The sequence below is a fragment of the Anabrus simplex genome, chromosome 13, assembly GCF_040414725.1.
Source record: "Anabrus simplex isolate iqAnaSimp1 chromosome 13, ASM4041472v1, whole genome shotgun sequence".
Taxonomy (NCBI): Eukaryota; Metazoa; Arthropoda; class Insecta; order Orthoptera; family Tettigoniidae; genus Anabrus; species Anabrus simplex.
The window spans coordinates 17,359,787-17,387,430 of NC_090277.1; the positions used below are offsets into that span (position 1 = coordinate 17,359,787).

Genomic DNA, 27,644 nt, shown 5'->3' on the forward strand with positions numbered 1-27,644 from the left:
GAATACCTTATTGCAGTGTTTCAGAGTAATGCTAGAAACAAAGAAAAGTATTGGAATCATTGGTGTCTCAAAACAGAAGAAGTAAACATGAAGGGCTTTGCTAGACATTTATATTATTGACAATTAAACACAACATCTACGTAAGTATATACAAAGAGAAACATGTACTTGGATAGCAAATAATACTCGATCAATAATACGTCAACCTGGTGAGAGACTAGAAAGTCTGAGTTTTATTATTCTGTTATGATTGACCAGTCTTTCTAATAAGCACCAAGGGTGAGTTCAAACAATGTTCTCTACACAGTCGACATCTACAAACAGACATTTATATGCTCGTGTGAGAGGGACCGGAACACCATTCATCGCACGTAAGCCTACTGTACCCCGGCGATAGCAATATACAGAGTTCCTATAACATTGAGGCCATTCAGATCAGCAACCTGAAGAGAACTAGCACCTGGAACTGGAATCTAACATTCTAGAGGAAGAAACAACTGGCTGGTCACAAAGTCTCACACTGATGGAAGCCACTACCAGCAGCAGCACTGACAGTGAATCTGTGAATGGAAGCAATCAGTGTTCATTTCCATTCCAAAGAAAGACTATGCCATCACATGATTGCTCTTGTAACATATGCAAGTGCGGTTCTCCTGACAATCATTCAACAGCGATTTATAATTAATGACAAGGAAAACTTCAGAAGTGATGATGATGATGATGATGCCTGTTGTTTAGAGGGGCTTAACATCTAGGTCATCGGCCCCTATGGTACGAAATGAGATGAAATGGGATTACAATTTAAAAGTACAAAACTCATCCACTGTCCCGAATTCAAAATGTGATGATGAGGAATGAATTGATGAATATGAATTTAAAACAATCAGTGGATAAGACGCAAAATGCCTCGCATTCCCGGAAACAATATTACTGACCAAGGGACTGCTTCCAAAGCCCAATCCTGAATCGATGATGCTTGTCTAAATGGGTCAATGATCCCGCATGATGGCACTTATCACTAGTAAAGGAGAACCATGATATTTTTCAAGCTGCGGTACTAATCAAAGGTAGAGTAAACTCACGGTGTTCCAAACATTAAGGTACTACTCACAAGTATTGTACATCGTAAAGGTAACGCAGACCTATGATGTTTCTCACACAATGGTGCCACACATAGCCAATGCAAACCGATGAGGTTCCTCACCTTGGTGTACTAATCACAGGCGCCAGTATTCCTGTGGTGTTCCTCACATAATGGGTACTAATCACAGGCAACGCAGACCCACGGTGTTGCTCATATAGTGGTACAACTCGCAGGCTACGCCCAGACCCATGGTGTTGCTCACATGGGTACGACTCACAGGTACTGGAAACCCACAGTGAATCCCGCTTGACTGCTACGAATCACAAAACTATTGAGTACCTAACAGAGTGGTACTACTCGCAAGTAAAAGCGACCCATGGTGTTCCCCGTGTGATGGTACTAATCAAAAGTAGTTTCGTGGTTCTAAGACAATCATCCCTTGGTTGCCCCTTTTAGTCGCCTCTCACGACAGGCGGGGATACCGTTGGTATATCATTCATCTGCGTCCCCACCCACAGGGGGTAGAGAGGAAAAAAAGAAGAAAAACGAAGGGATCCGTCACTTCGAAAAATGAAGTAACGGACGAAGAAAGGCAAGGGCCACGAAGGGCGTGAAAATGAAAGACTCCCTAGGCCTCGAATGCTCTAATACCGTCAGGGTCAGAAAAGAACAAGAGTTGACCAAGGAAGGTCAGACAGAATAGACGAAAGTGAGGAGCCTGGCACAAGTAAGTGGAAGCAATGCCAGGACTCAGCTAAGGGCCCCGTGGTCGCCAACCCACACTCCCAAGTTGAGAGCCCCTGGGGCCCCTTTTAGTCGCCTATTACGACAGGCAGGGGATACTGCGGGTGTATTCTACATGTGTGTCCCCCACACGCAGAGGGTTATTTTCAGAAGTGTAAGCTGGTTCCTGTACAGGACACATGGCAAAAGAGATGGATAATGGTTAAAGCCAGAGACTATATCTATATATACTTCATTGATATCAACCTGCTGGAAGGAGATTAAAATCGAGAAAGAGCTACCTAACAACTACTCAACCGTGACAAGGAACAGCTGTCATGTGGAAGGACAGAACTAGTAATTTGTCTGAATAGATGGAACTGAAACAATCTCTACCTCCTGGCCATACAGAGAACTGGCCAATCTGGAACTCCCTGAACAGACAGCAAGCTGAAGTTGCAAGAACAAGGGACAATTTATATAAATGGCATTTTCCAACCAAGACAGTTCTACTAACACAGGGTAGAGGTGGTGGTGGTGGTGATTATTGTTTTAAGAGGAAGTACAACTAGGCAACCATCCTCTATATAACACTAATCAGAGAGAAAAAATGGAAGGGGTCCGACACTTCGAAAAATGAAGTTATCGGCCAAAGGAAGACAAGGGCCACGAAGGGCGTGAAAATGAAAGACTCCCTAGCCCTCGCAAGCCTAATAGCGTCGGGGTCGGAAAAGAACAAGAGTTGACCAAGAGAGGTCGGATAGGATAGATAAAAGTGAGGAGCCTGGCACAAGTAAGTGGAAGCAATGCCAGGACTCAGCTAAGGGCCCCGTGGTCGCCAACCCACACTCCCAAGTTGAGAGCCCCTGAGGCCCCTTTTAGTCGCCTCTTACGACAGGCAGGGGATACCGTGGGTGTTATTCTACTGCCCCCACCCACAGGGGGAACACAGGGTAGAGGAAGATCCAGGCAATACCATGGTACTAAACAGGTGGACCATTCTCTACCCTTTGATAGTGATCAATTGTCAATAAGGACCACAATAAATTCATACCTTACGACAAGACAGTCCTATGTGACTGTGGTGATTTTCAAACAACACAACATTTCTTATGTTGTCCATTGTGCCCATCCAGATGTACAATGAGTGATCTGACTCAAGCTAATTTAAACTCTCAAAGTGGCTAAGTTTTGGGCGGGAACTGTTTGAAGACAATTGATGAACACATATTGGAGTACTTGTGTTCATTTCATGCTTCCTTTTTTTTTTTCATATATTGTACTTCTGACACAAGTAAATAAAACTAGATTTTGTACCCGTGCTTCAATACGGAATTCTATACTATATATGGAATTATAGGGAAAATACTATACACGTTGTGAGTGAGATTTTATTAGATTGCACTGCTCTTAGCATTATTCAAGATGCACCAAGGGAAGTTCATCATACATTGTTTCTCATGCAATGTCTGGATTGGGGAGTTTTCATTACAATGGCAGGTCCCTTACCTACTGCCAGTCACAATCAAATTGGGATGCTTTCAATACAAAGGCAGGTACCATTTCCTACTTCCAGTTGCATTTGAGTTGGGGAGTTCTCAATGGGATAACGATGGTGGAGGCAGGTTTTTGGGTGAAACTGGAAGCCTCTCATTTGGACTTGCACGTTGGCAGCAGATGTGTGATGATCGTCTTTCTGAGACCCCGTGACTACTCAGGAATTCAGTCCTGCATCTGTGTTTGGGCAAGCTTATTTAGAATTACCGCTGCCCACCCTGAATGGGAAAGGCCCTAGAAAATGTGGGCTAAACATCGGTAGTTACAGTCTCAGCCGGCCACACCCAGCCCCTTATGCGGTCGAAAAACAAAGATTAACAAAACTTTGATTATAGGAACCTGGAATGTTCGAACCCTACTTGATTTGAAAGACAATAACAGACCTCAGAGAAGAACAGCGCTTGTCACCCATGAGCTTGGACAAATGAATATTGATATTGCAGCCTTAAGTGAAACCAGACTGTCCAGCAAAAGTAAACTTACAGAGTTCAGCTCAGGCTACACAATCTTCTGGAAGGGAAAAGATGAGGGGGAACACCGCATTCATGGTGTGGGATTCGCTGTGAAGACCACATTGGTGAATGATCAGCAGCTAACTCCAATCGCCGTCAGTGAAAGAATTATGACTCTCCGAATCCCACTCTCTGGAACCAAATCTATGACACTCATCTCCACATATGCTCCTGCCTTGGATGCTGATGTAGAAGCTAAAGACCAATTCTACAACCTCTTGAGCACTACCATCACCAAAGTACCACCAAGAGACAAACTCTTACTACTTGGCGATTTCAATGCCAGAGTTGGTAAACATCAGCAATGTAATGCCAATGGTCTACTGCTCCTTGGTTTATGTGCTGAACATGAACTCTTCATTAATAATACTCAGTTCTGCCTGCCTAATCGTTACAAGACCACTTGGATGTATCCTCGCTCAAAGTACGGCACATCCTTGACTATATCATCACCAGGCAATGTGATAAAAAAGATGTCCTAGTTACAAGGACCGCAAGAAATGTAGATGACCACTGGACAGATCATAAGCTCCTTTTTTGCTGGTTGAGAATCTCAATCTGTCGCAAACCAAAAAGATCCATCCACAACTTGACCAGAAAGAAATTTGACACTTCTAAACTTCAAATTGAATCCATTGCTACAGATTACAGAAATGCAATTTCAAACAAACTGGCTAGTCATCTAGTCAGCAGTGATAGTAAAAATCAGGAATGGGTCACGTTTCAGAAGTTCATCACTGAGTCAGCTGAGGAAACAATTGGTTTTGTGAGGAAAAAAAAGAAAGGACTGGTTTGATGAAAATAATGAAGAAATCAAATGAATATTGAATTTTCACAACCACATTGTAATCGAAAGCGACTTTCAACCTATTAGGCCGTGTTACGTACATTTAGTACGTGTTGAAGAGATGTTAAGTACAGAACAAAAATGGCCAACCAGACACCAGTGAGATCCGAACCCACCTCCTCCCGATTTCGCGTCAGTTGCTCTACCAATTGAGCTATGGTGACCTAGGCCATCTTTGTTCTGTTGGAAAGGATCTAAGCTACAGGTATGGTACTACTACCATAATACTGTAGAGTGCATTTAAGTTGCCCCTTGGTGCCTGGTTGGCCATTTCTGTTCTGTACTTAACATCTCTTCAACATGTACTAAATGTACGTAACACGACCTAATAGGTTAAAAGTCGCTTTCGATTACAATGTGGTCGTGAAAATTCAATATTCATTGACTTGGCCCTCAACGGGCAACTTAAACGCACTCAACAGTGTGATGGTAGTAGTATCATACCTGTAGCTTAGATCCTTTCCAACAGAACAAAGATGGCCTAGGCCACCATAGCTCAATTGGTAGAGCAACTGACGCGAAATCGGGAGGTTGTGGGTTCGGATCCCACTGGTGTCTGGTTGGCCATTTTTGTTCTGTACTTTACATCTCTTCAACATGTATTAAATGTACATAACACGACCTAATAGGTTGAAAGTCGCTTTCGATTAAGAAATCAAATTTCTGTTCAATGCCAAACGGGAAGTCCACCTACCCTATCTTCAAGATCCGTCTTCCAATATGAAGAAATCACATTTCTTGGAACTTAAAGGAAAATATCAGGCACAAATTAGGGAAATTAAGAATAACTGGTGGCAACAAAAAGCTGAAGAACTGCAAAGACTATCTGATGCCCGTGATCTGCAAAACTTCTATGATGGCATAAAGGAGATATATGGCCCAATTCGATCTTCATTGGGGTCATTGAAGACTGCTGACAACTCCATCATTTTAACTGATAATGGAGAAATTTTACAGAATTGGAAGGAACATTTCCCTTCACTTCTAAATCGTGTCTCCAATGTTGCTGAGGACTTCCTCTGTAATGCCCTCAGCAGTCCCAACAACTATGGATGGCAGTTCCACCTATATACAGAGACTTCACCAAAACACTCCTTCAACTAAAACCAAGAAAGGCTCATGGTCCTGATAACATCCCTCTGGAACTGATACAAAATGGAGGTATACCCTTGAAGACTAGACTTTTTACACTCATCCTCTTGATTTGGGAAACTCGAGAAATACCTGACGACTTGAAGAATGCTACCATCATCACTATCTTCAAGAAAGGTGATCGTAGAGTATGTGGGAACTACCGTGGTATATCGCTTTTGTCAACTGCAGGTAAAATTCTCGCAAGAATTCTATTAAACCGGCTCCAAGTTATCTCAGAGAGGATTTTGCCTGAGTCTCAATGTGGTTTCTGAACCTCCAAAGGCACAACATATATGAACTTCTGTGCTAGACAACTCCAGGATGGCCTTAACTACGCCAATAAAGACATTATCTATCTATCTATATTTAGTTTTCTATGATCTGGAAAAAGCCTTTGATTCAGTGCCAAATCTGCTGTGTGGGAAGTAGTGAGACATTTTGGATGTCCTGAACGTTATGTGGAATTGGTTCAAGCTCTTCATGATGGCATGTGTGGACAGGTTCTTCATGGTAACTCAGTATCACATTCGTTCCCAATCACTCATGGATTGAAACAAAGCTGTGTGCTTGCTCCTACACTCTTGGCACAGTACATGGCTGCCATGCTGCATGAATCATCTGCAAAAAAACTTAGGCATGGATATTAAATTTCGTTTTGATGGAGGCCTTTTCAATCGGGCAAGACTTCGCTCACAAAGACATACTCTGGTTACCTGGGTGACAGAACTGCAGTATGCCGATGACACCGCATCTCCTGCTCTAACAACTGTAGAACTACAACAGTCAACTGCTTTAAAACTGCATGTGATCACTTTGGTCTTGCCATTAATGCGAAAAAAACAAAGGTATTTGCACAACCTGCCCCAGGATTAACACTTCTTGAGTTCAGTATCTCCATCTTAGACACAACACTGGAACAGACTGATCACTTTTCATAACTTGGAAGCATCTTGTCTAAACGGGGTATCTGTGAACAAGACGTTGGTAAAAGAATTGGGGCTGCTCATGCAGCATTCAGACGGTTTATGCAGAGCCTTCATGAATAATGACCTAAAACTGCATACCAAACTCATGGTGTACAAAGCTGTTGTCCTTTCCACGCTGCTGTATGGCTGTGAAACTTGGACACACTATCGCCATGATATCAAAAAAGTTGAGCGTTTCCACCAACAGAAAATGAGATTCATCTTGAATATTAAGTGGGAGGACTATGTGACCAACACAGCAGTTCTCGACAAAGCGCAGCTAAATAGCATTGAGGCAACAATCGTCGCTCATCAACTGAGATGGTTAGGCCATGTCCACTGCATGGGTGATACCAGGCTTCCCCGCCAAATTCTTTATGGTGAACTTTGCTCTGGCAATAGACCTCACGGAGCCCCTCTTAAGCGTTTTAAGTACCAGCTGAAACACATCATGAAGACAACTGGTATAGATATACAGACATGGGAAGAATGTGCTGTGGACCGCTCACTGTGGCAGAACACTACATCCACTGATGTCAACTTGTTTGAAAGAGAACGCTGCAGACATCAAGAGGCCAAGCGACAAGCAAGAAAATTCCATCAATTACAACCCTGCCCTCCTCCATCCATTCAGTGTGATTTGTGTGGGCGTATATTTTATGCCAGGATTGGTCTGTTTAGTCATCGTAAACACATCCATAAACTGAGATGAACTGGTCAATGTATGCAGGAAGAAGTTATATATACTCGGATCGAGTTACAGCTGACAAAGGGGAGTTCTCGTTATAATGGCAGGCTTCCTTGCCAACAGCCAGTCACAAATGAATTCTACTCCCATTCAAATGATGATGTCCAAGATGGTTGTTAAAGTCAGGTTGTTTTGTAAAATTTCCTTGCGAACTAATTTTTTTGTTCGTCCCTGTGGGTAAGGCTGTCGGAAAAGCTTACACGTGAACAGGCTACGTGTAACTGGCCATGGGAGAAACAATCATTCTTTAAATCCACACCAGGAAGTTTTAAAGACTGCTATTGAGCTTCGTTTATTGGGAAACAGTTTAATGGGAAATCACAGTCGTTTGAATAGGAAGTGGTAGTCAGAACGAATCAAAGGAATGTTGGAGGTTGAAGACTTTCTGCCACATCACATCCCGTGAACATGGTTGCTGAGATCACGTTGCTATGTAAGGACTTCACTTGTAGCCTGGTACTATTACAAAGCTTAGGAGATATTAGTAGTACTAGTGGCGATTATTGGTTTCTCTTTTTTTTTTTTTTTTTGCTATTTGTTTTACGTCACACTGACGACACAAATAGGTCTTATGGTGACGATGGGTCAGGAAAGGCCTAGGAATAGGAAGGAAGCGGCCGTGGTCTTAATTAAGGTACAGCCCCAGCATTTGCCTGGTGTGAAAATGGGAAACCACGGAAAACCATTTTCAGGGCTGCCGACAGTGGGATTCGAACCCACTATCTCCCGAATACTGGATACTGGCCACACTTAAGCGACTGCAGCTATCGAGCTCGGTGATTATTGTTTTAAGAGGAAGTACAACTAGGCAACCATCCTTTATATAACACTAATCAGAGAGAGAGAGAGAGAGAGAGAGCGAGAGAGAGAGAGAGAGCTGAATACTTCAAAAAGTGAAGGTATTGGCCAAGGAAAGAGAAGGAATTTTCACACCCTCGTTTATTGAGGAAATGAAAAACTTCCTAGGTCTCAGAAACCTAATACCGTCTGTCAACAGTGTTGACCAGGGGTGGTTGAACAGGATAGATGAAAGCGAGGAGCTTTGCACAAGTAAGTGGAAGCAATGCCAGGACTCAGCTAAGGACCCCATGGATGCCAACCCATGCTCTCAAGTTCAAGCCCCTGGGGCCCCTTTTTAGTTGCCTCTTACAACAGGAAGGGGATACCGTGAGTCACCCCGACCCACAGGAGGATTAGGAGATACAGGTGCTACAACTTTCAGACCGAGATTGTGAGGTGGAAAACTTGGCAGATTTAAGGATTTAAAGTGTGGAGAAACTCCACAGTGTAGTGGACCACATCGTCTGGTGTATGCCATGACAAGCTTTCACCTTTCCAACCAACCCTGACTAGCTGTGAAGTTAGGATCTCCATTTGCTAACTTGCTGTTTAAACTAAGTGCCTTTTCTTGTAAAATCGGCCCTGAAATCGGAACACTATTTCAATCTTTTTTCACTAAACCACATGAATAATGCGTCATCTAGAGATTCTCCACCATGTAGTCCACAGACTTACATCTAACCATCTTAGTAGGAAATTACCATTAATAGTTGCTGTGGTGTCCTTCTTAGGCATGAGAATAGCTCTCTCCTTAAGCAAATTTGGCCAGCAAGTCAGTGGAGTACATTAACCTCTTAGCCAGGGAGTTTGCACTGAGAAATGAACATTTGTAGCAGGAAATATATTTTTAATGAAAACGAGTTAATTCGTCACATCCATTATCATGATGTGGGTGATGAGTTACCTCGTCACGCTCATTGTGTGTGCATGCCTTTGCGGAAGACGAGTTATCGGTTTTTTTTTTTTGCTAGTTACTTTACGTCGCATCGACACAGATAGGTCTTATGGCGACGATGGGACAGGAAAGGGCTAGGAGTGGGAAGGAAGCGGCCGTGGCCTTAATTAAGGTACAGCCCCAGCATTCGCCTGGTGTGGAAATGGGAAACCACGGAAAACCATCTTCAGGGCTGCCGATAGTGGGGTTCGAACCTACTATCTCCCAAATACTGGATACTGGCTGCACTTAAGCGACTGCAGCTATCGAGCTCGGTGAGAGACGAGTTATCTAGTCCTGCCTGTTTTGACATAAATATGTCTTATGGTCGGTAGTCATCAGAAAATTCGCATTACGGAAGTTTGTGCCACAAAACATGTGACGGTAGTGTAACCCTAGCAGCCATGTTTTATGACTGGGGGTCATCTAGATGGCCACGACCAAGAGATATATTTATAATTTGATTTTCGCAAAGGGAAAAGTGTTTTCTGTTGATTTGCACTTGGCAATTCAAATCATAATTCAATAATTGCAACTGCATTATCATTGTTACCTTTACTACAGCGGTTACACTAAATAAAACATTAAACACAGTAAAGGAAGGTAAGTGCTATTACGCAGTACCCAGAAAACTTCACACACAGTTGAACATCATCTGGAACTACGCGGATCTTCCCCAACAACAACATACGTAAATACCAGTAGGGCCAACTAATGAACAATAAACCAGGAAGGTGAAAGCTAGGACCTACCGAGGGCATGGACATGGCTTAGATTGCAGATTCCGAAATAAGCAACCGTGATCCTTAAATTTGAAAAATATTATTTACAAAAGGATTTTATAAATATATTCCAAACAAAATCCGCCAACTTGCAACTTACGAACTATATGCTCTGTGATACACATAACTTAGAGGTTCTTTGATAATACCTTCCTACAAGTTCAAAATTTCAAACTAACTATACATCTAGTTACAAATACAGTTGTACAATGCAATTTACAGTGAAGTAAACGTACTTTCCAAAACTCTAGCGTACATCAAGTGATTCTGAACTACCAGAGGCAAACCGCAAGGTAAATATATTAAACCACAATCTACATATTTAGTGAACCAAGAAATGGGAATGCCTCGAAAACAAACAGGCCACCCCAGCTGAGAAGCTAAGGCGTCATAAATAATTAATTTGGTGAATCTAGGTTAGGCTAGGGCAGACTCCTATACGAAATAGCAACCGAACATTACGGAAATTTTAGCCGGAACGGAATTCAAGAGCGTTTACCCGAAGGTGGCCCATCCCCAGTAGCGAGGCGTCGCACACGACGAAAAACGTCAGACAGACCAAGACAGACTAAGGCAGACCAGGCCAAGACAAGACAGTCAGAGTAAGACCGACAGACAGACCACGAAGTGCTGCCTAGCACTCTTTATAAGGGAAACCCTGGGCTTGGAGAAGCCAATCAGAATGCATGAGCCCCCCCTATCGCCACCCAAATTCACCAATCACTACTTCAGTCGCGAACTTAACATACATTCTCGAATACGTGATCGCGAACCTTCCATTTTCAGAACAGTTAGAAAATACATTCTAGAATACATAAGCAACAAAAGGCAACACACCCTGTTCCAAAATTCACGTACAACTTTCTGGAAACTTCCAGTTAATATAGAACTGAAATCTACTATTTACAAATACCATATGATACCCAAGTATTACACTGTACAGGTTAGGTCATTACATGGAATACAAATAAAATATATATCACCACACTTCAAATTATACAGTAAGTACTACAGAAGGTTTACAAATAAAGTCTTCAATAAACACTTTTCACTACCAATACATTCTACACCTGTTACAATCATACTATGTTTGACACAAAGTAACAACCAATAGAACGATGCCACTGTTGTAATGAAGTACATTATTATTACACTAACTATGTCCAGCCCCGCGGTGTAGGGGGCAACGTGTCTGCCTGTCACTCGGCGGCCCCGGGTTCGAATCCCGACCGGGTCAGGAGTTTTTAATTGTAAATGATTAATATCCCTGGCCTGGGGACTGGGTGTTTGTGTCGTCCTTTCCTCACATTCAACACTTTACACTTCCGCAATTACAATTACACGCAGGTTCATAACATACGGTGCCAGTAGGGGCAAAAGATCTTTCGAGGTCGACGCCCCGAACAAATAACATTTTAAACAAATAAAATAATGTTTACACTATAATTATGAATTTGTCTTATAACAACATAGAAAGAAAAGCAGAGAAAAATAAAAGTGAAGTACTGTATTGTACATGATGTTACACAAAGAAATGTAAGACAGTCTTCAAAATAATTTTTCTACTACACAAGGACCTCATTTATCCAGATTAAGTGGGACCGGAACTGATCCGGATTATCAAAAATCTAGATAATTTAGAAAAAACTAAAAAACAATACAATAAAGTTTATGTAATCTATTAACATAAGTTGTACATTAATACCTTTTTTCAATTGTACAAAAAATGTAACACTTTTCTTACATTTACGACTGTTTTATGCACTAAAATAATGGGTTTTTTTCTGTTTTACATTTGTATAGCATTTGCGCACAGCACGATCATGAAGATGTATTACTAACATTTCTGCCGGTGTGGTTTTAAGCCTGGGATTCTAAATAGGCCATCAGTTTGTCCAGCTGAATTGTTGACTTTCCATGAGTCATTGTTTCTTCTGATGGGGCACCGGGTTCATTTTCAAATGCACCAACACACTCGTCATTACCTGCCGAGGAACAAGAGGCAATAATTTCTTCACCTGTCATTATGCAACAGCCTGAATTACAGCAATTTTTCAATATGTCATTTACGTCGTTCTCGTCTACTTCCGAGCATCAAGGAATGCGTGCAAATGTGTCAAGGAACTCAAAGGAGTCCACAACTTCACAAACCTCGGTGGTAGGTGCACAGATACAAGGCCATAGATGTTTCCAAGACTTTTAATTGTCATTTCACTAACTTGATCCCATGCAGATGCCATCATATAAATAATGTCTTTCATATTTATTGATTTCAATACCGAAATTACACCATCTTCCCCCTCTTCTTCAATCAGTTTGCTGAGCAGGTACCTCCTGTATAACCACCTGATGATTTGCAATACACCCTGGTCCACTGGTTGCAACAGACGTGTTATATTAGGTGGCAGAAATTTCACTCGGATATCCCCACTGACCAACTTTTCTCCCGGATGTGACGGTGTATTGTCAATGAACAAAATGGCCTATTGTGGCAAACCTTTTTCGTTAAAAACCTTTTTACGTTCAGAACAAAGTCTTCTTGGAACCAGTTTTTGAAAGTTCCACTGTCCATCCATGCATTCTTTTGGGATGTGTAAGAAACCAGCAAGGCTGATCGATTCACATTTTTAAGAGCACAGTGAATTTTTATTTCCCTATTAACAGGAGAGGAAATTTCTGTCCTCCAGATGCATTGGCACATGCCATAATTGTAATGCGATCTTTACTTCTTTTATAACCCCTTGCTCATTCATCTAATTTAGACGCTAGAGTCTTATTTGGTAGCATGCGATAAAACAGCCCAGTTTCATTGGCGTTATATATCTGATCTGGTGTTAAGTTTTCGGAGCAAATAATGTCCTGAGATTCCTTTATGAAACTGTCAGCAGCGACTTTATCCCCTGAAAAACTTTCACCAGTCACTGAAAGCTGGCGTATGCCATGACGAGCTTTCACCTTTCCAACCAACCCTAACCAGCTGTGAAGTTAGGATCTCCATTTGCTAACTTGCTGTTAGTTTACTAAGCGCCTTTTCTTGTAAAACTGACCCTGAAATCGTAACACCATGCTCTCTTTTTCCACTAAACCACATGAATAATGCGTCATCTAGAGATTCATTTCTAGCTTTCTTTACTGTGGCACAATTCTCTAAACTATCTTTCGTCATCATTTTAAAGTAGAAATCTTCAATTTCTTTTCGTTTTTTCTTACAATCCTTGAAGTCCCTATGCCATAGTCCACAACAACATTTTTCAAAAGTTCTCCTTTATCCAGCCTGTTCAATGCTTCTAACTTTTTGTCCATGGAAACCACCACTTTCTTCCATTTTGAAGCCATTTTACGCTCACTCAAACAATTCAATACTGCACAGGAAAATACTGTAACTGTACAACGTAGTGATAATCTTCAGCTACTGATGTGGTCTCTCAAAGACTACGGATATGTTGACTCATTCCCTTCCTCTTTCATTGTCTTAAGCAATCACACAGGGGGTCATTATTGAGCAACGATGCGAAACCGAGATAACGTCTGCAGTATCGGATGAGTGTCATAGACTCCATATCAGCAAGACACTCGTTGAAAAAACGACTGATGAAGTGACTAAACAATGTTTACCGAGCAGCGTAGCTCTGCATGCTGAGGCATGTTAGTTGTGCGTTGCACTCAGAAGAGCGTGGGTTCGAATCCCACCCCGGCTGTCTTGGGAATGGTTTTCCACGGTTTCCCATTCTAAATTCCAGGCGGGTGCCAGGACTGTACCTTTGATAGACCGTGGCCGAATTACTTCCAATTCCTGTCCTTGACTATCCTTGGCGGAAAAGACATTCAAGAAGAGTTGACCCCGTAAGAAATACTGTACAAGTAAAAATAAATTTTTGTTGTTTATGATCCAGATAAATCAGATCTAGATTAATGAGGTTCTGGTGTACTAGTAAACAAGTGTTCATTCTGTCCGTGAAGAGCCATGGCAACCCCTCCTCTGTTCAGCTAGTCGGATGGAATGCAGAGCTGTCGGACCACAGACCAACCATGGTTACTTGCAAGCCAAAGCTTACTCTGCAACTGCCAAACTCATTTTTCTTCAATGAGTCTCTATAATGGTACAGAAGCAGGCTCACCATTTTCTATTCAAAGAGCTGCCATCTGAATCAATGAGATGACGAATAGTTTCATCATCCAAACGAGCATGCTTAGCAATTATGTATGTGCAGTCTGGAATATACCGACATCTATAAAGTGATTATAGAACTACACCCAGCAACAAAAAGATATGAGATAACATGTCTCACTCAGCAGATAACAGTTTTTGGAGGCTCTGAAAAATGTCTGAAAAATTGATGAATCCCCAATTCCAATGCAACACATATATACTTAGAGAGTTGCACCACATTCAACTGGAGCAGTGGCCAATCTGTCAGTCTCACGTATGTGACTAAGGGCCAGGGCCGTCGCGTGGGTGGGGCGACCGAGGCGGTAGACCTTGGACGCCGCAATCAGGGGGGCGCCGCTGTGGGTAATATATATTTTATGCGTTTGTAGTCTAATTCTATAGACGACTGTATTGGTCTCTGTGTTATACAATAATACAATGCATGTATGGCTGAGTGCGCACAAATTGTCTTTATGCAATAGTGCACTGTAGTAACTGTGTATACTGAGCAGCGCTGTCCGCTGGGGTAGCAGGTGGTGAGGGTGGGAGTAGGATCGTGACTCATCGGCGCCGGCGAGTCGACATCAACACCCCTCCCCACCCGCAGTGCGTGTTTGACACAGTTTACACTTGTCTTGGTTACTCGGTTTTATAGTGACACTGATATAGACACGCCGTCGCTGTTTACGCCAATTGCTAATAGTTTATTCTTCTATGCGTTACGAGCTTTATGAATACTGAACGATGTTGTTGTGAAGTGCATAGTGATAGTGATTAGTAGAAAACTCAAGAATTATGCCGAAAAAGTTGTCAGGGCGCAAAGGTGGTGGTGGTGGTGGTGATTGTTGTTTTAAGAGGAAGTACAACTAGGCAACCATCCTCTATATAACACTAATCAGAGGGAAATATTGGAAGGGATCCGACACTTCGAAAAATGAAGATATCGGCCAAAGGAAGACAAGGGCCACGAAGGGCGTGAAAATGAAAGACTCCCTAGGCCTCCATACGTAATACCGTCGGGGTCTGAAAAGAACAAGAGTTGACCAAGGGAGGTCAGATAGTATAGATGAAAGTGAGGAGTCGGGCACAAGTAAGTGGAAGCAATGCCAGGACTCAGCTGAGTGCCCCGTGGTCGCCAACCCACGCTCCAAAGTTCAGAGCACCTGAGGCCCCTTTTAGTCGCCTCTTACGACAGGCAGGGGATACCGTGGGTGTTATTCTACCACCCCCACCCACAGGGGGATCAGGGCGCAAAGGAGAAAGTTGTACAAGGAAAGTGAGTTAGTGAATGAGGCTTTATTAAGTAAAGTGCCAAAACTAACTAATTTTTAAAAAACTAATACAACACAAAATGTTGCCGCGGCTGAGACCAATACGTCTGCACCTAGCCGTAGTTCCTCCCCACAAAGTAGCAGTCAAGAGGCCGAAGACACTGAATTTGTACCTGTACCTTCCCCTACTGATGATACCGTTACAAGCGATCGTGACCACAGTGATCGTGATAGTGATAATGGCAATAAAAGAGTGATGGAACTGTCAACAGACACTGAAACTGAAATTGAATTTATTTAGAAATTGGAGCAGGTGCCGTTGATTACTTTAGATCCTGCAATGTGGCCAGCGCATATTATGTATGCACATTCAGCATGATGAGTTTGTTTGAAAGGACCGAATGAATATTCTAAAGAAGACCATGATGACCCAAAAAATTACGGAAATAGGCACTTTTCAAACCAATTTCGGCATCGGTTTTTGGAAAAGGGAGAAAAAAATATCAAGGCGATTGTTGATTTATTCAGAAAAATCAGATTCTGTCTATTGTTCCTGTTGTATATTGTTTAACCCCTCATCAAAGTCATATTTAAGTCAAGCAATGGGTTTTAACAACTGAAAAAATTTGGCGGACCGTTTAAAATCCCATGTGTTGTCACCAAACCATTTAAAAAATATGGCAACATGGTTTGAAGCACAAAAAAAGAATTAAAGGAGACACATCAATCAACCAGCACACCACGAAGCAAATTGAAACTGAGGGTCAGCGTTCAGAAGAGGTATTGCAACAGTTAGTGGAAATAATGTAGTTAATGATGTAGTAATTGAACACTTAAGACGTATAACTAACAAAGAAACACAATTTCATTTATTAAGTGTGTCAATACAAAATTAGCTAATAACTATACTAGGTGACTCAGTAAAGCAAAGTATCTTGATGAAAATAAAGGAAGCCAGATATTTTTCCATTATTTTTTATTGTACTCCACACATGTCACAAGGAGCAAGTTTCATTAACGATTTGCTACGTCACTGAAGATGATGATGGGAAGATCAAAGTAGAAGAAAGCTTTATAGCCTATTGAATTGCCAAAGAAATCACTGGAGAAGCTCTCGCTGACTTACTGTTAAAAAAAATTGAAGAGTGTGGTTTGAACATGACAAACTGTCGTGGTGAAGGATATGATAACGGTGCCAACATGCCAGGTGTACATAAAGGAGTTCAAGCCGGTGTACTGGCCAACTTCCCTTTGGCTGTGTTCATTCCTTGTGGGTGCCAGAGCCTAAACCTAGTAATTACTGATGAAGCAAAATCATCAGTTAAGTCTACATCTTTATTTGGTATTTTACAACGCCTCTTTACCATCTTCTCTAGTTTAACGAAGTGCTGGTGTGTAATAAGCGACCATACTAAAGCACTTACTTTAAAGCAAGTTCGTGAAACGCGTTGGGAATCTCGCATAAGTACTGTTCAGGCTGTTAGATACCAACACGAGGAAGTTAGGGATGCATTGGTTGAGTTAGGGGACAAAATTGATGACCCCCAAACAGCCTCTGAGGCTCAATCTTTTTCTTCATCGTAACTTTGATCTTGTGGAATGACATTCTTTTTGAAGTTAATGTGATCAGTAAAAGCATTCAAGGGAAAGAGGTAGACATCAGTGACTGTTCTGAAAAGTTCAATAAGTGTTTGGAGTTTTTAAACCAATTTAGAGAGAATGGATATGTGGACACAGTAATCTCTGCTAAAGGAATAGCTGTTGAACTTGGCATCGAACCTGCTTTTCCCGAGAAAAGGATTTGTAAACAAAAACGTGCTTTTTTGTATGAGTCTTCTGAGGAAGTGCAATCATCACCTGAAGAAACCTTTATGAGAGAAGTTTTTTATCCATTAGTGGATAAAGTTTTGAACTTACTAAAGAGGAGGTCAACTGCGTTGAAAGAACACCAACAAGTGTAGAGATTTTCGGGTAATGTTGCTCAACTTCCAGGAAAATAAGACATAAAATAAAGTTGTTTGGACCTTAAAAGACATTTAACTGACAAAACAACCAAAGTGTCTGATATTAACGACATTTAACTCCATCTTGAACTTTTACATGTAAGTTCGGTTTTGGATCATGGAAAGAACACATTCACATCAAAAGAATTATTGTGTATGATCAAAAACACAGACAGTAAAGATTTGTTTACAAACTTGTGGGTCGCATTAAGAGTGTTACTAACAATAACCGTGATACTTGCTAGTGCCAAATGAAGCTTTAGTAAGCTTAAGCTTATAAAAACTTATTTGCGCTCTACAGTGGCACAGGAAAGGCTGAACTCTCTAGCCATTCTAGCAACAGAAAATTACACTGCAAATAACTTAGACTTTAGAGAAATTCTGACATCATTTGCTCATGCAAAAGCCATGCGAATGCCTTTCAATGTTTGAAATTTGTATACAGACGACAAGAAAGAACACCAAAGACAAAACAAATAATGAAAAATCAAAGACTGTATTTTGTATATAAATAAATCAAATCTTATTATACGTATATCAGATATGTTCTGGAGGGTGGGTGGTCCGTGATGCTGTTATTTATAATAGCTGCCTGTCTTCCCAGTCCGCAATATGGTGGGTCCATAGGTGGTGGATAATGGAGTGGCTCTAAAGAGCTAGGGTATCATTCCCCTGAACCAAAACTGGAACGAACAAAATTAGGAGTTTTACTGGGGGGGGGGGGGGGGGGGGGGGGGGGGGGGCGGCGCCGATTTAAACCTTGCCTTGGGTGCCTACATACCATGCGATGGCCCTGTTAAAGGCCTTCTGCTGAGATAGCATGAACGAAGTATACTGGGCAACCATCCTCTATATAACACTAATCAGAGAGAAAAAATGGAAGGGGCCCGACACTTCGAAAAATGAAGGCATCGGCCAAAGAAAGACAAGGGCCACGAAGGGCGTGAAAATGAAAGACTCCCTAGCCCTCGTAAACCTAATAGCGTCGGGGTCAGAAAAGAACAAAAGTTGACCAAGAGAGGTCAGATAGGATAGATGAATGTGAGGAGCCTCGCACAAGTAAGTGGAAGCAATGCCAGGACTCAACTAAGGGCCCCGTGGTCGCCAACCAACGCTCCAAAGTTCAGAGCTTCTGGGGCCTGCCAACAGTGGGGTTCAAACCCACTGTCTCCAAAATGCAAAATCCTAACTGCACAGCCAACTCACTGTCTAATCATAATTAATGATTAAGTCTATCTAGATTATTTAGAGCACAATGCTGTCTATAGCCTAAACAACTTTTTGTTTGTTTTTCTGGGTGAGATATGCAAATGGTGTTTTCTCAATCATAGATAAATGTTATACAAGTTGTCCATGGTTTCCCATTTTCACAGCAGGAAAATGGTGGGGCTGTACCGTAATTAAGGCCACAGCTGCTTCCTTCCTACTCCTAGTCCTTTTTCTACCCCATTGCCGCCACGAGACCTATCTGTGTCGGTGCGACGTAAAGCAACTTGTAAAAAAAAAAAAATTCTGCTTTGGACAGACTGGGTTAGACATGCAGAAAGATTGCATGAAAAAGATAATATTCTGTGTGAGAATTTTATGGTGCACACTACCAGTTGTCTGATTTACAGCTATACAATCAGATGTGCTTAACTGCGTTCTATCAGACAGCTTTATACTATACTCTAGGTGAGTTAACTCGTCATTAACCGAGTGACTAACAACTATTGGTGGACGAATTAACCCATCATGCCCGGTTAAGAGGTTAATTAAGATGAGCGACAGAAAAAACAAGACCAGTCTCTCTTTGTGGGTACACCACGGTGAGTATGGCTCCACGCCTCCCGAATCCTATTATGGAAAATGAAAGGAAAATAATCAGCTATGAGAAACAGGAACTACAGTATACAGGAGCTGTAGGTAAACAGAAAAGAAAACCTGGTAGAACAACCACCACAGCGTTGTGACCAAAATGAGTCTGAATTGGTGGAAAGTATTAAAAATAGAGGATAGAATATAGATAGAAAAGAAAAGAAAAGATGTGCATGAACAGTAGTAAAGATCTCATTACAATTATGGCATGCGCCAATGCATCTGGAAGACATAAATTTCCTCTCCTGTTAATAGGAAATGTGAATCGATCTACCTTGCCGGTTTCTTAAACATCCCAAAAGAATGCATGGATGGACAGTGGAACTTTCAAAAACTGGTTCCAAGAAGACTTTGCCCCTCCTCTGCTCGGTCGGCCGGTCGGAGTGCAGAGCTGTTGGAACACGGACTAGCCGTGGCCACTTATGGGCAGAGACCCACTCTGCATCCACTGACCCAATTGTACATCATGTTGAATGTGCTATTACTCATTTACTCAGTTTACCGTTCACTACAAGGGAGTATTCAGTACAGTTGCAAAACTTAGGAACATTTTGCTTCCATTTGTTTCTTAATCTCAGTGTCCAATCCGCCCAATTGGCGAACACCACTTCAAACTTTACATTTCTAATTTACAAGGACACTTGGTACTTTTAATGTGTTTTACACATATTGCAAGTGTTACTTCAAGACAAGGTTCCTTCCACAAGCAGGATTCACTGAACTCTGTAAAACAAGTGTTTTAGATTTCTACAAATTTGTTACACAAATTGTGACATATTGTTCCTTTTCTGTCCTTGCACTGATTTTTTTTTCTTTTTTTTTTTTTTGCTAGGGGCTTTACGTCGCACCGACACAGATAGGTCTTATGGCGACGATGGAATAGGAAAGGCCTAGGAGTTGGAAGGAAGCGGCCGTGGCCTTAATTAAGGTACAGCCCCTGGTGTGAAAATGGGAAACCATGGAAAACCATCTTCAGGGCTGCCGATAGTGGGATTTGAACCTACTATCTCCGGATGCAAGCACACAGCCGCGCGCCTCTACGCGCACAGCCAACTCGCCCGGTACATTGATTTTAATTATGTTTCTTAAGTTTTCATTCACTTCTTGTATACATAGGACTTTTTATTGTTTTTGTATATTTAGATTATTTTAACATTTGCTCAAACAGGAAAAGTACTCCAGGATGCAGGCTTGCGAAGGAACTGATAAAAGGACCAAACAAGAAGCATACTAAAGAACTGTTGAAACTCAGCAGAGAAAATATAAGATGGGTAGTAGGACACTGCCATCTGAAAAAACACCTACACAGAATTGGAGTAATAGGAGACAACATATGTAGGAAATGCAATGAAGCAGGGGAATCAGCTGAACACATACTTTTCAAATGTGAGGTGCTGGGTAGAATCAGACTCTCCACTCTAGGACTACCAGGTGAAGAGAGAGAAAAGTACAAGAAGACCCAATAAGAGCAACCTGCAGCTTTGTAAAGGGAGCAGGTATATCTAGGTGGGAATGAAGGAAAAACATGGCAGCAAAATATCTTAAGAGGTCGACGCTAATTAAGAACTAATATTTAGAGGCACCATGAAGAAAAGAAGAAGAAGGTTTGCTCTTTAGGTAATAATTTATTCTTTTAAAATTTGCAATCTTTTACTGAAGCATACCAAAAATGGCCTAATAATATGAAATAAAAATGTTTACTTGTATACAGTAGTGTTGATCAGGTGCAACATCTTCCCCAATTTACTCTGAAGTAAATTGGTTTGATGCAGTTCCCTACACTCAGAACATGACCAACCAACCTATCTTCCCCTACGTACTCGATTCAATGTGCCTTTGTTTGTGATCCCATCAGCCATCTATAATACCACATTTCTGTTCCTTATTCTTATAACTTTTTCTTTTATAAGCTCTTAAATAGAGTAGCAAGCACTATATCAGACAGTGAGGAGCCCTGTAGTAGTAAAGAGGAAAGTAGAAGCATAGAAACACCAAATTACAGGGCTGGAGATACAAATGTCCCTGAAACTATGAGGAAAGGAAAAGCAATTGGAGTGGATGAGCTAAGTGCAGCAGTCCAGTGGATATATAGACTCCTTAACTCTCTTACACTGCCCCTGCTGCACAATTAGAAATAGGAAAGGATTTCCACCTATCAATACTTATTTATTACACTTATTATGCTACAGTACCCTACATAGGGTCATCTTCAACTGAACAATACATTCACATCAATATCATGAAGAAGCTATGATTAAGATTACATTCCCTAGACAATGTACCATCCAACCATGCTTCTTTCTAAAGGAATATTCAAATCCAACATGATCGACTTTAACCACGGTTTCGGTTTTGTAACAATATACTTACGATAGTGACCATAACCACCTTTGAACGAACCAGCTGTAAAACCTTCAACCTAATGTTCATCCGTAAGTTGGAGAAGCCCCAATTCATACTGTGATCAATCTCTAGTCAATACAGTTGGAGAAGCCCCAATTCACGCTATGATCAATCTCTAACCAATATGTACACATTTGCATAAACTTTCATCCATACAATAGGATAAATCCGATCTACACTTTGGACGTTTTCTAGTCATTGTAAAATAAAATAATTTATTTGCTTCCTTGTTCACAAATTTTGGCTTTTAGTTAATGTACATATTGTAAATATGTAAATATCACCTAAAACATAACGTTGTAAGAAGCATAAGACCATTGTATTTAGTATTAAATTTAGTTTTTTTAAGTTCCAACGTTAACAGATTTAAGACCTGACTTTAAGATTAGTATTAGGCTGAAGATGCCCAAAATTAGGGCAAAACATGTCCCTAACTAGTGTTTATAATTCATGTAGAATTTAACCACTACAAAATATATTGTATTGAATAGTAATTTTATTCAAGAAAGAATTTACCGAGATATACTCATCAGCAAATTTGGCTAAATTTCTGAAAAGGAAATAGATAACTTTGGAGTTTCCTTCGGTTTTCAAACTTGAGTGGCAGAAAGCTGCCTCTTTGAGGAACATAATGCACCATAAGTCAAAATGTAAACTGCATTTTAACGCTACCTGCAGTTAACTATCTAAAATAATGTACTCAGCTCAGTATGCAACCTAGGTTGGCAGTCCTGGAAAGTACCTGTATCCAGGGCTTGTAAAATTAGATTCCAGTAGCGAATGGCATGTGCTTTTGGAGTTCAAAATTATAGAAGTTGTGAATACTCTCAAATCAGAAGACGAGTTTGCAGATATCAGTGACTGAATATCAACATTTTTTATAGGATAGTTATTTTTGGTTCTAATGTCCTTAATTTTTGTGGAGTAAAGTAATGAAACTGCAAGGTATTCTAGAATTATTTTGCCAGTTCAAGTGACATTTCTTATTTTTTCCCCTCACTTTCCATACTTTTCATATAATTTTAAGACATGATTTAAAAAAATTAATTCACCATGGAGGGGTTTTGGTAGTCACTCAACATATTAGCAGTGAAAAGGTTAACACGGTATGGCAGGAAAATGCTATCCCAGAAGACTAGAAGAAAGGTATAATCGTACCTCTTTTTAAGAAGGGGAATAGACGAAAATGCATGAACTACTGTGGAGTTACTCTGTTCTCTAATGGTCTAAAACTTCTGGAAAAAATCATAGAACGTAGATTAAGAGGAACTGTACAACCTTTACTGGAAGAGGAACAATATGGTTTTAGGCCTGGAAGAACAAGTACAGACCCTATCTTTGCTGTCAGAATGTTCATGGAAAAGCACTGGGATAAAGGGAAACCGCTTTTTCTACTATTCTTCGACATTGAAAAGGCTTATGATAGCATACCATGGGAACATATCTGGGAATGCCTAAAAGAGCTGGGAGTTCATGACAGTCTTATTGCAAAAGTGAAGATCCTGTATGATAAAGCTAGAAGTTTTGTGCAAGTGGGTTGTTGGCTCTCGAAATGGTTTGAAACAAAGAGAGGAGTACAGCATGGCAGTGCTCTGTCACCCCTCTTATTTTTCACTGTGATGGATGCCATAACAAAGGCACTAAAAAGGACGGAGCAGCAGGACTTACAAGCTTTCATCTTTGCAGACAACGTCATAATCTGGGATGAAAATGAAAATGATGTGGAGGAAAAACTGCAGAAATGAAGTCAAGAGTTTAAGAAATAGGCCTATGATTTAAATATCAACAAGGCTAAGATGGTGGTGATGAGGTTTTAGAGGGGAGATGACAAACCGCAAATCAGAATGACACCAAACTTGCCAGAATTCCGACGTTTAAGTACTTGGGTATTATAGTATCAAAAGACAACCTTGCAAAATATGAGGTGGACAGTCAAATTAGCAAGGCAACTCAATTTTACCACCAAGTAAGACAACTGCTGTAGGATAAACAAGTACCACTGAAAGCTAAAATGACATATCATACATACATCCTCACATATAGCTTGGAAACTACCATGTTAACGAGAGAAGACATCTCAAAACTCCACGCTGCAGAAATGAAGTTCCAATGCACCATGATACAGAAGACCAGGAAAGACAAGTGCAGGAATGAAAAAGTCCAAAAGGAGGTTGCAGTAGGAGACTCCCTACTACAGAGGATCCAGAAAGCAAGACTGAAGTGGTTTGTCCATGTAAGAAGGATGAGTCCTAGAAGAGAATATGAAAGAGAAGTAAAAGACCAGTGAGCAGATCCAGAGGAAAATGGACCAATCTGGTGAAGAAAGATGTCGAGGAGAGAGGACAAGATTGGGAGAAGATTACAAGAGAACAGTGGTTCATGGACAGGGATGGTCAACGATGATGATGATGATGATGACAAAATTCTTTTGAACAACTGTGCTTGACAAATGCAACGACTCTGAATTTCCGAGTCTTCTGCAAAAATTCATGAAACTACTCCTGACAACCAAGCATTAATCACATGAGCAGGAATGATAGGGTTTTGCAGCTTCATAATGTCACTCAACAGAGAAGTATTGAAATTTTAATGAGTGACTTCTTGTTTATGACCTTCCGGTGAGTTGAAGATCTGACTGAAAAACCTGCATAAAAAGTCAGAATCTCTAGAATCAATTAATATAGTGCACTCACTATGTAGTGTGATACAACGCGACCCTAGTGGCAGAGCACTGGAGTTCACCCCGTGTTACCCTGAAAATGAAATGGCGTATGGCTTTTAGTGCCGAGAGTGTCCGAGGACATGTTCGGCTCGCCAGGTGCAGGTCTTTTGATTTGACGCCCGGAGGCAACCTGCGCGTCGTGATGAGAATGAAATGATGATGAAGACGACACACACAGTCCCTGGCCAGATTATTAGGCCACCTCCAAGAAAATATATAAAATATACAGTACGCTTTTAGTTTCCATATTTCTTGTCAAGTTCAGGGTCATTTAACACTTGGAATACATCACTCACTTATTGTTGGCCAATAACAGTAATCCCGACTGTTGACCAGTTCTTAAACTGCCAATAATGTAACAAATTAACAAAGTAGTCTAGACATATCTGAAAATGAAAACCTACAACCTGTTTTCCAGTTGTTTTCCTGTTGACCGGGTCAGGGATGTAATGAATGAAACATATACGGTATATAGGCTGTTATTACAATGGGGTCGCCACTCCCAAGGTGATTTATTAATGAGTGATAAATGCTATGAAATGATAATGGAGAGGGTTGCTGGAATGAAAGATGACAGGGAAAACCGGAGTACCCGGAGAAAAACCTGTCCCGCCTCCGCTTTGTCCAGCACAAATCTCACATGGAGTGACCGGGATTTGAACCACGGTATCCAGCGGTGAGAGGCCGACGTGCTGCCGTCTGAGCCACGGAGGCTCCTATAGACATATCTATTCCCTGAAAATGTTCTGTTCATTGTTTAGTTTCATTTAGCTGAGTGTCAGCGTATCAGTGCGGTCTATGAAGTTGGCTTTGGTAAAATTATTGCGATTTAGTTCACTGGCGCAGTTTCTTTCAATTTCTTTCAAATTAGTTTTGGCAGTTCCCTCAGTAGGACAAAATTTTCAGAGGAATTTCTGAATATTGACATGGGGAAGCTCAAAGACCTAACAGATGAACAAAAAGCTGTAATAATTAATCTTTTAACAAAAGAGAACTATAACATAAGTGAAATATTCCGAAAATGCAATGTTTTTCGACAGTCAATCCGAAGAATAAAGGAGAAGTTAGAGAAGGGCTTGACTTTGAGCGCTAGTTGGAAAAAGATCATTTCGCCAAGAAGTGAATGTAAATTAATAAAAATAATTAAAGAAAATAGAACTGCAATGAATAAAGATGTGGTGGATAGTTTAAATGAGGTGGGAATTCCAGCATCTGGAAGAACAGTTCGGCAAACATTGAAGAACCTTGGCATCAAGAGCTGCAGGCCAGCAAAGAAACCAAAGCTCACAGAAAGGATGAAGAATCAAAGGTTCCAGTGGGCCAAAAAGTACAGGAACTTCACTGCTGATGACTGGAGGAAGGTGAGTATCAGTTCTGGAAACTATTTTCACATTAATATATTGATTATAGCAAAGTCTAGCATGCACTGTAATTTGTTTTGCAGGTGTGCTTCAGCGATGAATCGACTTTCGAGGTATTGTCTGACAGGAAACAGTATGTGAAACGCAGACCTAATGAAAAATATAATGAAGACTGTATTGTACAAACTGTAAAACATCCTCAATCTGTAATGATTTGGTCAGTGTTAAGTGCTAAGCGACTTGGACGCATTTACGTGGTAAAAGGGATGATGAATCAAGTGCAATATAAAAAGGTGCTTGAAACACAACTCCTCCCTCAGCTGCATCCAAATGATGAAGAACTAATATTTATGCAAGATTCCGCCCCATGTCATACTGCAAAATCTGTGAAAAAGTTTCTGGCTGACAATAAAATATCGTTACTAGACTGGCCTGGCAACTCACCTGATCTGAACCCAATTGAGAACGTCTGGGAGCTGCTAAAGTGTCAAATTGGCAAAGAAAGAATCACAAACAAAGTGACATTGTTTGAGAGAATCACTTGGCATTGGAATTCAAATGAACATTTGGTACAAATGGCTGTAAATAATACAGGCAGCATGCCTCGGCAAATTCAAGAAGTAATTAAAGCAAGAGGCGGCTTGACAAAATATTGAGCTGTTAGTCTCAACATGGTGTAATCACTTTAAAACTGTAATGTGTCATATTCATAAATGTTTACAAATGTTATTTATACACTTAACACAAGAAAATTAAAATATAAAACAAGATATATTTGCTTTTTTCTAAATAGTATCAGAGTGGCCTAATAATTTGGCCAGCCCTCGTGCTAGCGGAATTAACCAATGATGGTTAATATCCCTGACCCTGCCGGGGATCGAACCCGCGACCCCTCTGGCCAAAGGCCAGCACGCAAACCATTTAGCCATGGAGCCAGACAGTGTTACCCTGACGCCGCGCGACATCTCCCGGCCTTAAGAGTGTAGGCAATGGTAGCGCGTGTGATTAACAGTTCAGACAAATCTTCGCCGCTGGGTGAATGGCTGAATGGCACAGACTGCCTTCTGAGCCTTGGTCGGCGGGTTCGATCCCAGCTCAGTTTGGTGTTTAAATACGTCGGCCTCGTACAGGTAATCTCCCGGTACATAAAAGAACTCCAGCGGGACCAACTTCCAGCACCATGGCGTTTCCGAAAATTGCAGTAGTTGTAGAACCTGTAACATTATTATAATTAATGTGATATTGACAGGTTAGGTTCATCATTGCCGCTCTTTCACTTTCAATATTTGGAAATTGTTACCAACTCACGAATCCGAACGTTTGTTTTTTCACAGCAAATTTCAAGTCTTATAACCATGTTTTACTGTAGACCTTGTCCCTGACTGAATTAATTCGTTATGAAATAATTAATACTGTTAATACTCTCTACAATATTAATAAAAATGGTAACCGGTAACAGTATTAATTATTTCATAACGAAATTTCAAGTCGCTTATCACTTAATAAAATACACCATTACAGAGGGATTAAAGTCAGTTCAGTAACTCTCCTGTTGCTATGTCACTAGGTTCTCCCATCTAGGAAAAATACGGCTGATTTGGCTAAACTGATTTGTAGCCTCAATAAATGGCGGTAATTGTAAAGGTACCAATATTTTCATTCCAAAACAAACTATCAATAAACGTAAAGTGATCGAAAATATAAAAATATTGAATGCAATATACTTTAAAAAAAGGTTAGGCGAAGGTCTT

At 40.9% G+C, this 27,644-nt stretch overlaps 1 protein-coding gene across 2 annotated transcripts in view; it reads right to left on the reverse strand.

Annotated features, from left to right (window-relative positions):
- The window catches only part of LOC136884954 (coilin), an 86,962-nt gene that overhangs the window by 58,718 nt on the left and 600 nt on the right, over positions 1–27,644 (reverse strand). Inside the window, exons 1-2 of one of the 2 annotated variants that reach the window (XM_068230124.1) lie at positions 27,194–27,382; positions 27,022–27,107 (exon numbers count right to left, since the gene is read on the reverse strand). The exons of the other annotated variant lie outside the window; for it this stretch is intronic. Coding sequence (XP_068086225.1) covers positions 27,022–27,107; positions 27,194–27,250 — 143 coding nt within the window. The 5' untranslated portion in view covers positions 27,251–27,382. Of the gene's footprint in view, positions 1–27,021; positions 27,108–27,193; positions 27,383–27,644 lie in introns of those variants that run through there. 2 annotated transcript variants of the gene reach the window in all.